Genomic DNA, 14,755 nt, shown 5'->3' with positions numbered 1-14,755 from the left:
GGAAGTCCCTTCATATGGGCCCAGGGCTCTCCCTGCACACTACCATGGCAGGAGTCATTCCATCCCTATAACCACAGGACTTTTCCTGAATCCCCCACCCAGAAAATTCCAAGGCATCTCTTAACCACCATGTAGCCAATAAGGGTCCCCTTTTTTAGAATTTCTAAAGTTGATCATTCTTGCTATAAATAAACTAATTCCCCAAAATAAATTATTAAACATAGACCAAGTTTAGACGTTAAGCCCTAAGTACAGAGTTCCATAAAGAATGCAACATGTATACTGTACAGCATCCCAATACTGATTGATTCGATTAAAATGAAACTGTATTTAAAAATTAGTAAAAAAGCATACTTTAAAGTTATTTTTTCCTAGAAAAAATAAAGTTAAACATTAGAAGGAACTTTTATATGCTCTGTTAAATAAAATAAGAGGTGGCTGACCACAGTGGCTCACATTGGTAATCCCAGCACTTTGGGAGGCCAAGGCAGGAGGATCTTTTGAGCCCAGGAGTTCAAGACCAGCCTGAGCAACAGAGCAAGACCCCCATCTGTACCAAAAAAAAAAAAAAAAAAAAAAAATTAGCTGGGCATTGTGGCACACACCTGTAGTCCCAGCTACTCAAGAGGCTGAGGCAGGAGGATCCCTTGAGCCTAGGAGTTTGAGGTTGCTGTGAGCTATGATGATGCCACTGCACTTTAGCCCTGGTAACAGATCAAGACTCTGTCTCAAAAAAGAACAGAAAGAAAAGAAAGAAAGAAGGAAGGAAGAAAGAAAGGAATGAAGGAAGGAAGAGAGGGAGGAACCACTTAACACAGAATAATCGTTTTTAATATATGCCCTTGTTATGTATATTTTAAATTTTTCTATTAAACTTTAGTTACATAATAGTTTTATTTTGTTCTATTGCTATATCTTACTCAAGCAGTTATTAAATAGAGACAGTTAATGAATCTGAGATGTTTCTGACCTAATCAGGGAAGTAGTTTCTTCTCTGAGTGGTTATGAGGCCATGACCCATTTCTCCCTTGGGGGGAAAAAAAGAAAGAAAGAAAGAAAAGAAAAGAAAATTTCTCTTTCTGCCCAAATTTATGCTTTTCCAATTTCCTCCATTTAACCGTTCCAAGTCAAAGCCAATATGGTGATCCAATTATACTGAATCAAATTCTGTGTTTAAATCCAGCAGTCCCATTGACCTTATTTAAATGCTGAATTTAATTTTTTATGTTAATTTAAACTACTAAGAAGGTATTTTAAATGAGAGATAATTAATCCCAGCAAATCGTATTTCTAGTTAAATGTCATAAATTAAAGTAATTCCATTTTTTGCTCTAAAATTAGAAACCTGATGTGAAAGTTTGTTTCTCAGTTTGCGGTTGCGCTCGGCTCCTGCCTCCCGCAGATTGGCACTCGGCTGCTCTGGTGGCAGCACCAATCCCCTCGCTGCAGGGCTGAAATTCCAATTTTATTCCAACACAACTGTCACAACGCCCTGAAGCAAGCTAAAAACAAGGAAAAAAATCTTCGGTATGATTTCACTTTCCATGTGTTCTTTAATGAAAAATTTATCATTCTAAATATTGGTGTTTACTCCTAAAGACTTTTTTTAATCAAAAAGAAAAAGAAACTGAGATTCAGTTGCTATTATTTCACAGGGAAATATAACAGGCCTGATGTTTTCCTGACAATTCTGTTATTTTCTTGTGTGGAAACACTGTATTTATCATATACTGCACGGCTGGTGATTCAGATATTGTTGAGACCTTATGGTGAACTGATATAGATGTAAACTCTTTATGCCAGATTGTTTAAGCAGAAAAAAACCAAATGCACTTAATTAACATCTGATGTGTAGCTTTTGCAAACACAAATGCAATATTTGTGTTTGAGCACTGGCAGTAATGACTGTGAACTATGCTATTAATGTCTGGTTTAAAGATGCTTGTGGTAGGACCACGTCTGGAATAACACAAATAAAAAACTGCATTCAGACAAAACAATAGTGAAGAGCCCATTAGGAAAATGAAAAAGCAGCACTCAGAAGAAACACATGTATTCTTTCCCTTTAGATCAAAATTATTCTCAAAAGTAGTTCCAGGAACCATCATTTTCAATCAAAGACGAAAAAATTCTATGTATTTTACTTTCACTTTAGGAGATCAGAAGTTGCTTAGGGATGTCTTCAGAAATTCTATTTATTATACGAGGTCTGTCCAGAAAGTATCCAGCCAGAAAACTGTTCTTGTCATAGTAACAATTTAGCCGGATACTTTCCAGACAGACCTGGTATTGAGCTCCTCTTTGGTGGCTAGGATTAAAACATGCATGAGGAGAGAGTGGAGGTGGTGTTTTCGGATATTTAGTATTTTTATATCTAAAGAGAGAACTTCAAATTTGTGGATTGCATTACAGTTTGAATAAATAGATTCTCCACAGCCAATTCAACTCCCTCATTAAATACCTTTTTTACTGAAAACCTGAGTGCCAGGAACCATACAGGTTGCTGGGTATGAAAACATGAAGGTTAAAATAAGGTGAAACCCTGGTCCTGACCCTGTGGGCTGTCCTCTCGCCTCCTCCTGGGACAGCATAAGCTTTGCCACTTGCTCCACCACCTTCTCCACCAACTACCAGTCCTGGGCTCCATCCAGCCACCCAGCCAGCCGTGCGGCCAGCGTCTATGCAGGCACTGTGGGCTCGGGCTCCTGGATCTCTGCGTCCCACTCCACCAGCTCCCAGGGCGGCGGGGAGTCCAGGGGCCTGGTTGCAGGGATGCCCGGGGGTCTGGTGGGAATGGGGGGGGGCATCCCAGACTGAGAAGGAGACCATGCAAGACCTGAACGAGCACCTGGCCTCCTACCTGGACAGAATAAGGAGCCTGCAGACTGATAGCCGGAGACTGGAGAGCAAAATCGAGGAACGTCTATCTAGAGAAGAAGGAACTCCAGGTCAGAGACTGGGGCGGATGGGGAGATGACTTCAAGACCATCGAGGACCTAAGGGCTCAGATCTCTGCAAATTCTGTGGACAATGCCTGCATCATTCTGCAGACTGACAATGCCCATCTTGCTGCTGATGACTTTAGAGTCAAGTAGGAGACAGAGCTGGCCCTACACCACCAGTCTGTGGAGAGCGACATCTACAGGCTCCACACGGTCACTGATGACAGCAATGCCATTCGGCTGCAGCTGGAGACAGAGATCAAGGCTCTCAAGACGGAGCTGCTTGTCATGAAGAAGAACTACGAGTAGGAAGTAAAAGACCTGCAGCACAGACTGCCAGCTCCGGGTTGACTGTGGAGGTAGGCGCCCCGAAATCTCAGGGCCTTAGCAAGATCGTGGCAGACAAACAGGCCCAGTATGATGAGCTGGCTCAGAAGAACTGAGAGGAGTGGACAAGACTGGTCACAGGGGATTGAGGAAAGACACAGCAGTCACCTCACAGTCCATTGAGATCGGAGCTGTGGAGATGATGCTCTCAGAGCTGAGATGTACAGTCCAGTCCTTGGAGACCAGCCCGGACTCCATGAGAAATCTGAAGGCCAGCTTGGAGAACAACTCGAGGGAGGTGGAGGCCTGCTAAGCCATGCAGATGGAGCAGTTCAGCAGGGTCCTGCTGCACCTGGAGTTGGAGCTGGCGCAGACCCGGGCAGAGGGGTAGCGCCAGGCCCAGGAGTATGGAGGCCCTGCTGAACATCAAGGTCAACTGGAGGCCGAGATCGCCACCTACCGCTGCCTGCTGGAAGACAGGGAGGACTTCAATTCCAATGATGCCTCGGACAGCAGCAACTCCATGCAAATCATCCAAAAGACCACCACCTGCAGGGCAAAGTGGTGTGTGAGGCCACCACCACCAAAGTTACGAGGTGTTGAGGCAGCAGCAGCAGGGTGCCTTTATACCAATAAGAAGTTCAGAGATCACTGGACATCAAAGAATAAACTAAAATAAATAAAGTAAAAGCCTAGCCTAAATGTAGTATTTTCTTCAGAGTAACAAACAGAACAAGGCACCGGACTCAGAACTTGGGTCCAAAAATGTAAACAGTTATTATACCAAAAGCAATTAGTTATCATCACATATTGGTACTTCATATTTTTTTTAGAACATGCACTAAAGATAAGCCACAGCTGAAACAGGACATTTGATGACTAAAGCCATAAAACTCAAACATAATTGCTAAGTCCAATGCCCCTATGGCGGGAAGACTACAGGACTCTCACCCATGTGGTTGAATATACAGAAAAGAAAGTTAAGTGATGTTTTCCCGCTCTGCAAAGAATTGTGAACCTTATTCTATTGACTTTGAATCTTTCATAGTAACAGTAATTCACAAAAGAAAATGACAGACATAGGTACACGTCAACTTCATGCGATAAAGCCAAGCCGAGCTTGACTTGCCCGCTCCCATGTTTTTCAACAGTACGACAGGGCCCGTCCTCATTTCAAGCAAAGTCTAAGTCCCTCACGTTTCAGTTATAGTTTACATACTTAGTTCCACACAGAGACTTTCATTTTCCATCATCCCAACTAGACTTACTAGCATCAGAAAATAATGAAAATAGGTTCTTTAACACAAGACTCATTCTAAAACTATAAAACTAAAAATCATTTTTCAAAGACTAGGTAAAGTTTGGGTGTGGAGTAAATTGGATTATTTTATGTCGTGAAAAGTACCTGATGATGACTTTCTTATTTATAGCAGAAAGAAGTAAGCAGGGCAGCTCTCAGTACCCCATTTAAATAACTAAACAGAAGCCCCTGATTCCAAGCCGTACCAATTACCTCCATCTCTGATTCCCGAGGCATCATATGAAACTATAGTTCAAAGAATTGCCCTTGCATTTTCAAACAACGATGCATATATGCAGGCCATTCGTACAACCTATCAGACAGCAGTGTTTAAATTATCCCATAAATGTTTAGGGTTTTAAATATATATGCACCAAGTATTTATTTATAGATCTTAAAGTATCAACTATTACCGCTTTGCCCTTATTTATGTTACCCACGAGCTGGCCAACTAGAAACTTTTAAAAGGAATTTGGCTTAAAAGATTTTGTGTGTTTGGCACTGACTATGGGTGTTAATCATTTCTGAGCTCACTTTTTTTTTTTTCTCTTCTGTTTATAATATTCTTCAGGAACTTCAAAACAGAAACCTGTTCCCTTATAGATTCTGCTTCCTCTCGGGTACTGTGTAAATTAATTTGTCACTGGAATGTTGACCATAGTGTTCAGTTGATAGCACCAATCATTTCTATTTAATTTTTGTAGGAAAAGAAATAAACGTAGCAACAAAGTATTGAGGTTTTTCTGTTTTGGTGGGAGGAATGGAAAAGTATATTGGGAAACACTGACATAACCAAAAAAAAAAATGTTAGGAAAATATATAAAGCCATTAAATTTAAAAATAAGGAAGAAATCGCTATTGTTGGGAACCAAATTCACTGGAAAATTAGATTAATAACATTTCTCCCCTAATAAAAGAGGTGTTATAGATTAACTTCAATAGAAATTACTTCAAAAAATGAAAACAATTTACTCCTTTCTACATAAAATTTTTTAAGGGAGAATATGTGCAAATTAAGGTAACCTAAGATTTCACTGAAGAGCCTTAAACTCTATTACCTGGTTTGTGGAATATGAGAGATTACTTGTTTATCCACTTCCCATACTCACTGCTCCTCCTTGAAGTATTTTATTTTTCTGCTATTAGCACCTGCTTTGAGCCCACCAAATGTGGGATGAACAGTCTGCCTCAACTCGGCAACTCATAATTTTCATGTTTCTTCCACAAACGAAGGTTTTTACCTTTTGTCAGCAGACACTAGTGAAAAAAGACATATGGGGAAAACACTGTGCTACTTTTCCTTCCTTATCATGCACTTTCCAGGAAATCTAATCTGAATGAATGCACTAAAACCTAGCTTTTAAAATTTACCACTAATAAACCTCAATAATTACCCTTTGAGGAAGATGATGGAAATAATCACAACATCATTTAGAGATTTTATTAACATAATTTGGAAGCTTTAAGAATTAAATTTTTTTCTAAATATATGATATAAATAGAATATAAGCATACATATTTTACAATATTGAGATCATATCGTTTATACTACTTTGTATCCTTTGGCCTTGACACTGGCTACTCCCTCTGCCCAAAGCTCTCATCCCCATCTCCGTGTGGCTCACGGCTCACTCCTTCAAGTCTATGCTCCAACACTTCCCTTACAATGTGGCCTAATTTGGATGATCCCATTTAAAATCACAATGCAGCCCCATTCCAGAACTTGTAATGCCTTTGTCCTGTTCAATTTTTCTTTTGGCTGTAGCACTTATCATTTTCTAATGTACTATATAATTCATTTATTTATTAATCTTGTTATTTGTTGTCTTGTCTCCTTACCTCTCCCACAATTACAATATAAATTCTTTGAAGGCATAAAAGTTCTATTTTGCCCATGGACGATACCACCTGGCTGTTAAGTAGGTACTTAATATATATGTTGTATTAATTAACTACAAACTTCTCTACATTAGATTGTATTTTCCATGTCTCTAAAAATTCTTCTAAAACATCATGCTTGGCTATGCCATAGCTTATGGAATCATTCCCAACAGCAAACAGTCCTGTTGTTTCCAGTATTTGCTATTATAAATAATGCTTTGATAAACATAATTGTACATACAAGTATATTACCTTTTATTATTTCGTTAGGATTTATCACTAGAACTAGAATTCTTGAAAAGCAGTTACATACATTTTTAGAGCCGTTGGTACATACTACAAACTCACTTCTAAAAAGTCTACACCAATTTACGCTACCATTAGCAATATGAGTGTCTCTAACTGCATCTTCACCGGTATTAAATATTACCTTTAAAATACCATGTTTAAACATTTGTTGTGTCAATTTTGGCATCTTAAAGTTTAAACTTGGGATTTGCAGATTTTGATGAAATTCTCTATGTAAATTACAGGTCTCTGTGTAGAATAAAAGTAGAGAAAAATCAGAAATCCCAACAGGTTGTCCATTTCAAATCAAAAAGTATAAACAGGTGATGCTGGAGCAGAGGTGCAGATTATCCCAACCACAGGCGACTGACAGGAGATTGGGACGCCAAGTTCACTGTGGCTTAAACAACCACATGTCAAGTTTGTTCTTAGCAGACTAAACATGATTAGTGATAATACTGGCATTTGGTCTCTAACTCAGAAATGCCTTTTATATCAGGTTGAAGTTCTTCCCAAATATCCACCCATTTATTCTGACAACACTGCAAAAACGAGAATTAGGTTATTCAAGTGTCTGCTTAAGCTAATGCTGAAACCAGTTCCTCTGTGCTCTGATACCATGTACCTGTCCCTCTTTCCTGTCTGCCTGCCTGTCATGCCAGCCCACCTGGCACTGCCCTGACTGCATTTGCAACATAATCCCTTTAGTTAGAAAGGCTCAAATTAGAAACCAGGAAATAGAGTTCTGAACATTTAGTCATAAAACTTACACTTCTCCATTTGTGAGACAAATCATGAGAAAATATGTGAGGTTCAAATTGGCAGAGAGCAATCAGTCTCTTCCTTTTTTCTATCACAAAATACTGAATGAAATACATTTATAGTAACATTTTTATAAATCTCCTCTTTATAGGGAAGAAAAACACAGCCCTTTAGTACTGTGTTGGGCACAGTACAGGCGTTAGTTCAACTTCACAATATTATCAGGCAGAAATTACTATTATGTCCATATTATAGACATGGGCATTGAGGCTCAGTGAGACTAAGGAGCTTCCCAAGGTCACACAGCCAGTGAACAGCAAGGCCAGGATTTGAGCACAGCTTCAAAACCTGTGCCTTTTTTTTTTTTAATTGCACTACTCTACCACTCTACTTGATTACAGATACTCGTCCCTTAAGGTCAGAATTCTGTACCAGGGCTTAGCCACCAAAGGCCTATGTGAAAAAGATGCTGAAGGGCTTTGGCAGAGCTGTGCCATCTTTCTCATGCTCACCCATGGCCCACCCCTTGCCTATCTAGTATTTTAGTAACTGCTAAGGTATTCACTGCCCACCGAAATGTGATCTAACGTGGTTTAATTTGTGACCCCTACAGAAGACACTTGAGAATGAAGAATGACACTAGGATGGTAGAGTGCAGGTGACAGGGATGGGGTTCTACCTTGTCCTGAGTAATCCCTAAGGGGTGTGGCAGGGGACAGAAAGAGGAGTGGCAGAAAGAGGCAAACGTTGGTGAGACCCAGGGGAAGGAAGAATTTCACTCCCTGGTGTTTGTTCTCTCTGTTCTACAAGCTCGTTATCTGGAAAAGCTTCTCTCTAGGGTAAGAAAAACTGATTTCCAGCTATAAGCACCAACTTGGCTACACTGATGTTCAAGAACTGAAATTCGTTCCTACCAGCTAGAAGTAACCTCTTCCTAAGTCCCCCCATCCCAGGTGTCTCCATCACACCCCAGGATGCGACGCCACACCTGGCACAGATGGGGCCCCGGGATCCTGTCCCCGGCAGGAGCTGCAGGCATTCTCATCACCAGTGGTCGTGCTGCAGGGTTCATTATGTATCTTGAAAATCATTCTTGGGGGCCCTCATCAAATGTCTGTCAGATGTTTCTAGGCTTATGGGTTAGCCTGGGTGAGACTAAGAGCCCACAGGAAACCACCACCTGATTCAAGAAGCCACTACTGTAACTTTGCCTGCATTATGAAGGTGTGACCCGATAAAGGGGACCTCAGCATTCTATCAAGTGAAAACAATGAAACCGAGCAGAGCAAAGACCACACTCAGAACCTGTTAAACCACATCTCCGGGCAGGGGCAGCTCCCAGGTCAGGCTCAAGAGCACTGAAATCCCTCCTTCTGAACCAGCCCAGCTGCTTCCTTCTCTGGACGAGACTGCGCTTCTCAGGCAGGTCGGCTTCACCGAAGAGAAACACGCTGCAGCCGGGCACGTGCAGGACCAGGCTCTCAGCAAGGCCTACGGCAGTGGCACATTTTAACAAGATTAAATCAAAATCGGGCCCAATAGAATAAAACAAAATGCATTATTTTTTATTGTGGTAAAACATACTTAACATAAAATTTATCACTGTAACAGTCCGGTGACATTAAGTTGCACATTGTGGTTTGACCATCACCACTGCAGCACATAATGTATACAAATCTTAAAAATCAAAGTTTGATCACAATTAATTTTCCATTGAAGTTTAGTCTCATAATAAAGTTTGCCTTTATACAAAGAGGCTTGAGTTTCTAACCCATTACAAATCTAATTTCACAAAGAAAATTTACCACTAAGATGAATGAAATTGGTGCCTTCAGTTTTCGAACAATTTTAAAACAGCCCCAACTTGTATATATTGTTAGGAGATAAAAAAAAGTTAAGAATGCAAAGGCCAGTAACTGCCCTGTCTAACACGGTAACCCCTAGCTACATGTGCTACTAAAATTTAACTGATTAAAATTAACCTTTAAAAAATTAAGTTTTTCAGTTGCACCAGCCACACTTGAAGTGCTCAATAACCACACGTGGATGACGGTTTGCACATTGGACAGCACAGATAAAGAACATTTCCATCATCACAGATAGTCCTACTGGACAGCTCTGGGCCAGGTGCTGTGTAAGGAAGCCTAATATTTACACATAATCGGAGACTACTCTAAATGACAACAGTTTTTCATCCTCCTCTGCCATTTTCTGTATCTGCATTCTCTGGACCTGACTTTATCTTCCAAAGCAACATGCAGAATTGTTTTTCTGTTTTTTTCATAATTAGTGCTTCACAGGACCTCTGCTTGTAACTATGGCATCTTTTCAAGGGGCCAAGGATAGTCCCCTGCGAGCAAAGACAGATAGCATACATTTTTCTGTCTGATATACAAAATGTAGGTGCTTAGGGAATTTCAGTACTGGCCTGGGATGGCGGGACTGTGGGCCTCGTGTATTCGAAGGTACGACACGGAACATCAGGGCTGAGATGGGGCCTCTCGCCACAGTCAGCACAGGAGACCTCCCCAGCTGCAATGCAGTGTTTGTTATTGGTCTGTTTCTAAAGTAGGCTGCCATGTTAACGTACGAAGTGAAAGGTGGAAGATGCCAAAAAAAGATTTTGTACGGCTCGAGCATAAAAAGTCTTGGGAAAAGTTCTTTCTCAGAGTCAGGCAGGGACTCTAGCATTGGAAGCCCATGATGTTGTAGACACCAAGAAGCCAAGAAAATCTCCTAAGTGATTTCTGCTTTATTAACACTACTTTAAGATATAGGCATACCTTAGAGATACTGCAGATCTGGTTCCAGACCACAGCAAGAAAGCAAATATTGCAATAAAGCAAGTCACAAACTTTTTGGTTTCTCAGTGCATATAAAAGTTACGTTTACACTACTGTAGTACACTAAGTGTGTAGTATCTAAAAAAATGTACATATCTAAATAAAAATTCTTTATTGCTAAAAAATGCTAATGATCATCTGAGCCTTTAATGCATCATCATCTTTTTGCTGTGGAGAGTTCTGACTCGATGCCGATGGCTGCTGACGATCAGGGTGGTGGTTCCTGAAGGCTGGGGTGGCTGTGGCAATTTCTTAAAATAAGACAACAACGAAGCTTGCAGCATCGATTGACTCTTCCTTTCACAAAAGATTTCTCTCCAGAATGTGATGCTGTTTGATAGCATTTTACCCACAGTAGAACTACTTTCAAACTTGGAGTCAATCCTCTTGAAGCCTGCCACGGATTTATCAACTCAGTTTATGCAATATTCTGAATCCTCTGTTGTCATTTCAACAATGTTCACAGCATTTTCACCAGGAGTAGATTCCATCTCAAGAAACCACTTTCTTCATTTCATCTATAAGAGGCAACTCCTCATCTGTTCAAGATTTATCATGAAATTGCAGCAATTTAGTCACGTCTTCAGGCTCCACTTCTAATTCTAGTTCTCTTGCTATTCCCAGCACATCTGCAGTTGCTTCCTCCACAAAAGTTGTGAACCCTCTCAAAGCCATCCATAGGGCTGGAATCAACTTCTTCCAAACTCCTGTTAACGGCATCTAGAATGGTGAATTCATTCCAAATGGTTTTCGATTGACTTCTTCCTGATCCATCAGAGGAATCACTATCTATGGCAGCTATAGCCTCACAACATGTGTTTCTTAAATAATAAGACTTGAAAGTCAAAATTACTCCTTGATCTATGGGCTGCAGAACAAAAGAATATTAATCTCCTTATACATCTCCATCAGAGCTCTTGGGTGACCAGGTTTATTACCATGGAGCAGTGATATTTTGAAAGGAATCTTTTTTTTTTTTTTTTTTTGAGCAGTAGGTCTAACAGTGGGCTTAAAATATTCAATAAATGGCCAGGTGTGGTGGCTTACAACTGTAATTCCAGCACTTTGGGAAGCCAAGGTGGGAGGATTGCTTAAGGCCAGGAGTTTAAGACCAGCCTGGGTAACATAGTAGAGTGAGACCCCATCTCTACAAAAAAAAACTTTTTTTAATTAGTTGGGCATGGTGGCATGCACCTGTAGTCCTAGCTACTCAGGAGGCTGAGGCAGGAGAGGATAACTTGAGCTCAGCAGTTTAAGGGTAAAATGAGCTATGATGGCACCACTGCACTCCAGCCTGGGCAACAAAGCAAGACTCTGTCTCAAAAAAATAATAATAATAAATCATTTTGTAAACAGATATGCTGTCATCCAAGCTTTGTTGTTCCGTTTCTAGAGCACAGACAGAGTAGATTTGGTATAGTTCTTAAAGGCTCTAGGATTTTCAGAACAGTAAATGAGCATTGGCTTCAAGATAAAATCATCAGCTACATTAGCCTCTCACAAGAGAGTCAGCCTGTCCTTTGAAGCCCTGAAGCCAGGTATTGACTTCTCTCTAGCTACGGAAGTCCTAGATGCCATCTTCTTCCAATACAAGGCTGGTTCATCTACATCAAAAATCTGTTTTTAGTGCAGCCACCTTCATCAATTTTCTTATAATTGCATAATCTTCTACATAACTTCCTGCAGCTTCTACATCAGCACTTGCTGCTTCACCTTACAGTTTCATGTTATGGAAACAGCTTCTTTCCTTAAGCCTCGTGAACCAACCTCTGCTAGCTTCAAACTTTTCTTCTGCAGTTTCCTCACCTCTCTCAGTTTTCACCTTGCTCCAGATTAGGCTTCGGCTTAAGGGAATGTTGTGGCTGGTTTGCTCTTCTATCCAGACCACTCAAACTTTGTCCATATCAGCAATAAGCATTTCACTTTCTTATCATGCCTGTGCTCACTAGAGTAGCACTTTGAATTTCCTTCAAGAACTTTTCCTTTGCATTCACAACTTTGCTAATTGGCGCAAGAGGCCTGTCTCTGCTTTTGACATGCCTTCCTCACTAAACTTAATCATTTCTAGCTTTTTATTTAAAGTGAGAGACATTCGACCCCTCCCTTCACTTGAACACGTAGAGGCTACTACTGTAGGGTTATTAATCAGCCTAATTTCAATACTGTTGTGTCTCAAGGACCAGGAAGGCCCAAGGAGAGGGAGAGAGACAGGGTAATGGCTGGTCAGTGGAGCAGTCAGAAAACAGGCATTTATCAATTAAGCTTGCCATCTTACATGGGTGCAGTTCGTGATACCCTAAAACAATTACATTGGTAATATCAAAGATCACTGATCACAGATCACCATAACAGATATAATAACAATGAGTTTGAAGTATCACAAGAATCACCAAAATGTGACAGGGACACAAAGTGAGCACATATTGTTAGAAAAATGTTCTTTACAGATTTGCCCAATCAGGGTTGCCCCAAACCTTCAATTTGTAAAAAATGTAGTATCTGCGAAGTGCACTAAAGCAGAGTGCGATAAAATGAGGTATGACAGCAGTAAAGGGCCGTGGCTCCGGGGGGTGGTCGAGGCCCAGGCCTGGGACATAGTCAATGGAGGTTTGGGAATTGCAAAGTAATGTTTAGACAGTTAGCTAAATTCTCCCCTCAAATCTAAAATGGTAGTGGGGGGAGGCAAGAGAAACAGGAGAACTGTTAGGAAAGGTAAGATCTGAACTTCTGAACATCTGACAACTCTCCAGACTGTTCTGTTCTTGTGTATCTGCTCCAACCATAATTTGGAGTGACTCACACTTTGGCTGCTACAGTAGCCTAAAGCACAAACTATTGTCCTAAAAACCTCTCCTACTAAGTACCGTGACATGTTTTCTGGCCCTGTCCAGCTCTCTGCCTATCCAAACCAACACCTCCCTTTGGAGTTACAGTTCTGGAGTACGGCGTCAAGTTATGCCTACAAAGGAGGGTTCTTGGAGCTTAGAAACAAAGGGAAAAATATCAGGAGATGTTTGTAGCAGCAACCCCTAGCTGTCTGCAACTGGGACTTCGAGGGCAGGGGTGCATTTTGGTCTCGTGGAAACATACACTTTTGAGGAGAGAAGATACAGAACTGAATACCATTCCTGCTCCTTACTAGCTATTGGGAATCTTGAACAATTTTCTTGACATCTCTTGAGTTTCAACTTCTCTATCTGTAAAATGGGGGCGGGGGTCAGGGAGAAGTTTCCTCTAAAGCACCAACTCCTTATCTAGAAATTTGTCAATCCAAACAAGAAATTTTTTTACAAAAGCATTTATCCTCCCCTTCCTGTATAAAAAGTATTCAGGATAGCTAGATAGCCCAAGCTGATGAAAGAAAGAATGTTTTCAATAGCAAAAATTCAACTAATAAATGTGGGAGTGATAGAATCAGAAAATCACCATGGTGCAACCCCTAAAAATATAATTGTTTTAGGCAAAGACTATCAATGAATGAAACCCTCATGAAAAGTCAATTAGGAGCTTTACAATGGCAGACAAAGGCAACTCATGTTTGTATCACCAGAAGTGAGATACCCAAACATCACAGCCTCCTGATGTGATGCAGTATGAAACACACAGCCTATCTTTGAAGAATTCCTGCCAAAAAAATTGAACCTCAAACCAATCAAGGCTCTAGAGCTAACTTGGAGTTTGCAGGAAATGTGAAGGACAAAGACAAATGAAATAACACCATGAGGAAGCAAACAGATTCAGAATATAGAAATTCTATAGGACAACAAGTAAATGATAGGAAAAATGTGGGGACAGGAGGACTGGTTTAGATCAAAAGAGACTTAGAGATACAACAATCAATGTGATGTGTGAACCAGTTAGATCTAGATTCAAACAAGAAAGATGTTTGCACAGATTACACACTGGGTGTTAGATGGTGTCAACGAATTATTATTTTGTTAGGTATGATAATGGTATTGTGGTCATGCAAGAAAATAGCCATATTGCTTAGAGATACATATTAGTTATGTAGGGATAAAATAACATGATCTTTGAAATTTGCTTTAAAATTATTTAATAAAACCAAAGGAAAGAAGAGGGAGATGAAAGGAGAGAAAAATAACAGAAATTAATAAAAAAAAAAAAAGAAATTACCCCGTAGAATGGATAGAGAGATTAGATAAACTAGGAAAAGAGTCTAGCCAATGTCTGGTACATAGTAGTTACTCAGTAAATACTACCTTCTTTTACCTTTTGCCAGCCTATACCATTGATGTGAATTAGAATTCTGAAAATTCTGAATACCTTTCTGGACTGGTGTGTTTCTACTTACTAGAAATCATCCTATATTTTAACAACACTTCTCGACCACGATCTCTTCTACATAAATTCATGGCAGAAAAAGTCAATTTGATTTTTGTTCTCTAACGAAG

At 40.3% G+C, this 14,755-nt stretch overlaps 1 protein-coding gene across 2 annotated transcripts in view; it reads right to left on the bottom strand.

Annotated features, from left to right (window-relative positions):
* The window catches only part of FTCDNL1 (formiminotransferase cyclodeaminase N-terminal like), a 37,739-nt gene that overhangs the window by 2,391 nt on the left and 20,593 nt on the right, over positions 1 to 14,755 (bottom strand). Inside the window, exon 5 of one of the 2 annotated variants that reach the window (XM_069468880.1) lies at positions 8,806 to 8,991. The exons of the other annotated variant lie outside the window; for it this stretch is intronic. Within the exon in view, the coding sequence (XP_069324981.1) occupies positions 8,806 to 8,991 (186 nt within the window). The remainder of the gene's footprint in view (positions 1 to 8,805; positions 8,992 to 14,755) is intronic. 2 annotated transcript variants of the gene reach the window in all.

Source organism: Eulemur rufifrons, chromosome 1 (genome assembly GCF_041146395.1).
Source record: "Eulemur rufifrons isolate Redbay chromosome 1, OSU_ERuf_1, whole genome shotgun sequence".
Taxonomy (NCBI): domain Eukaryota; kingdom Metazoa; phylum Chordata; class Mammalia; order Primates; family Lemuridae; genus Eulemur; species Eulemur rufifrons.
The sequence above is the reverse complement of the archived record's forward strand: the minus strand, read 5'-3'. Positions and strand labels throughout refer to the sequence as shown.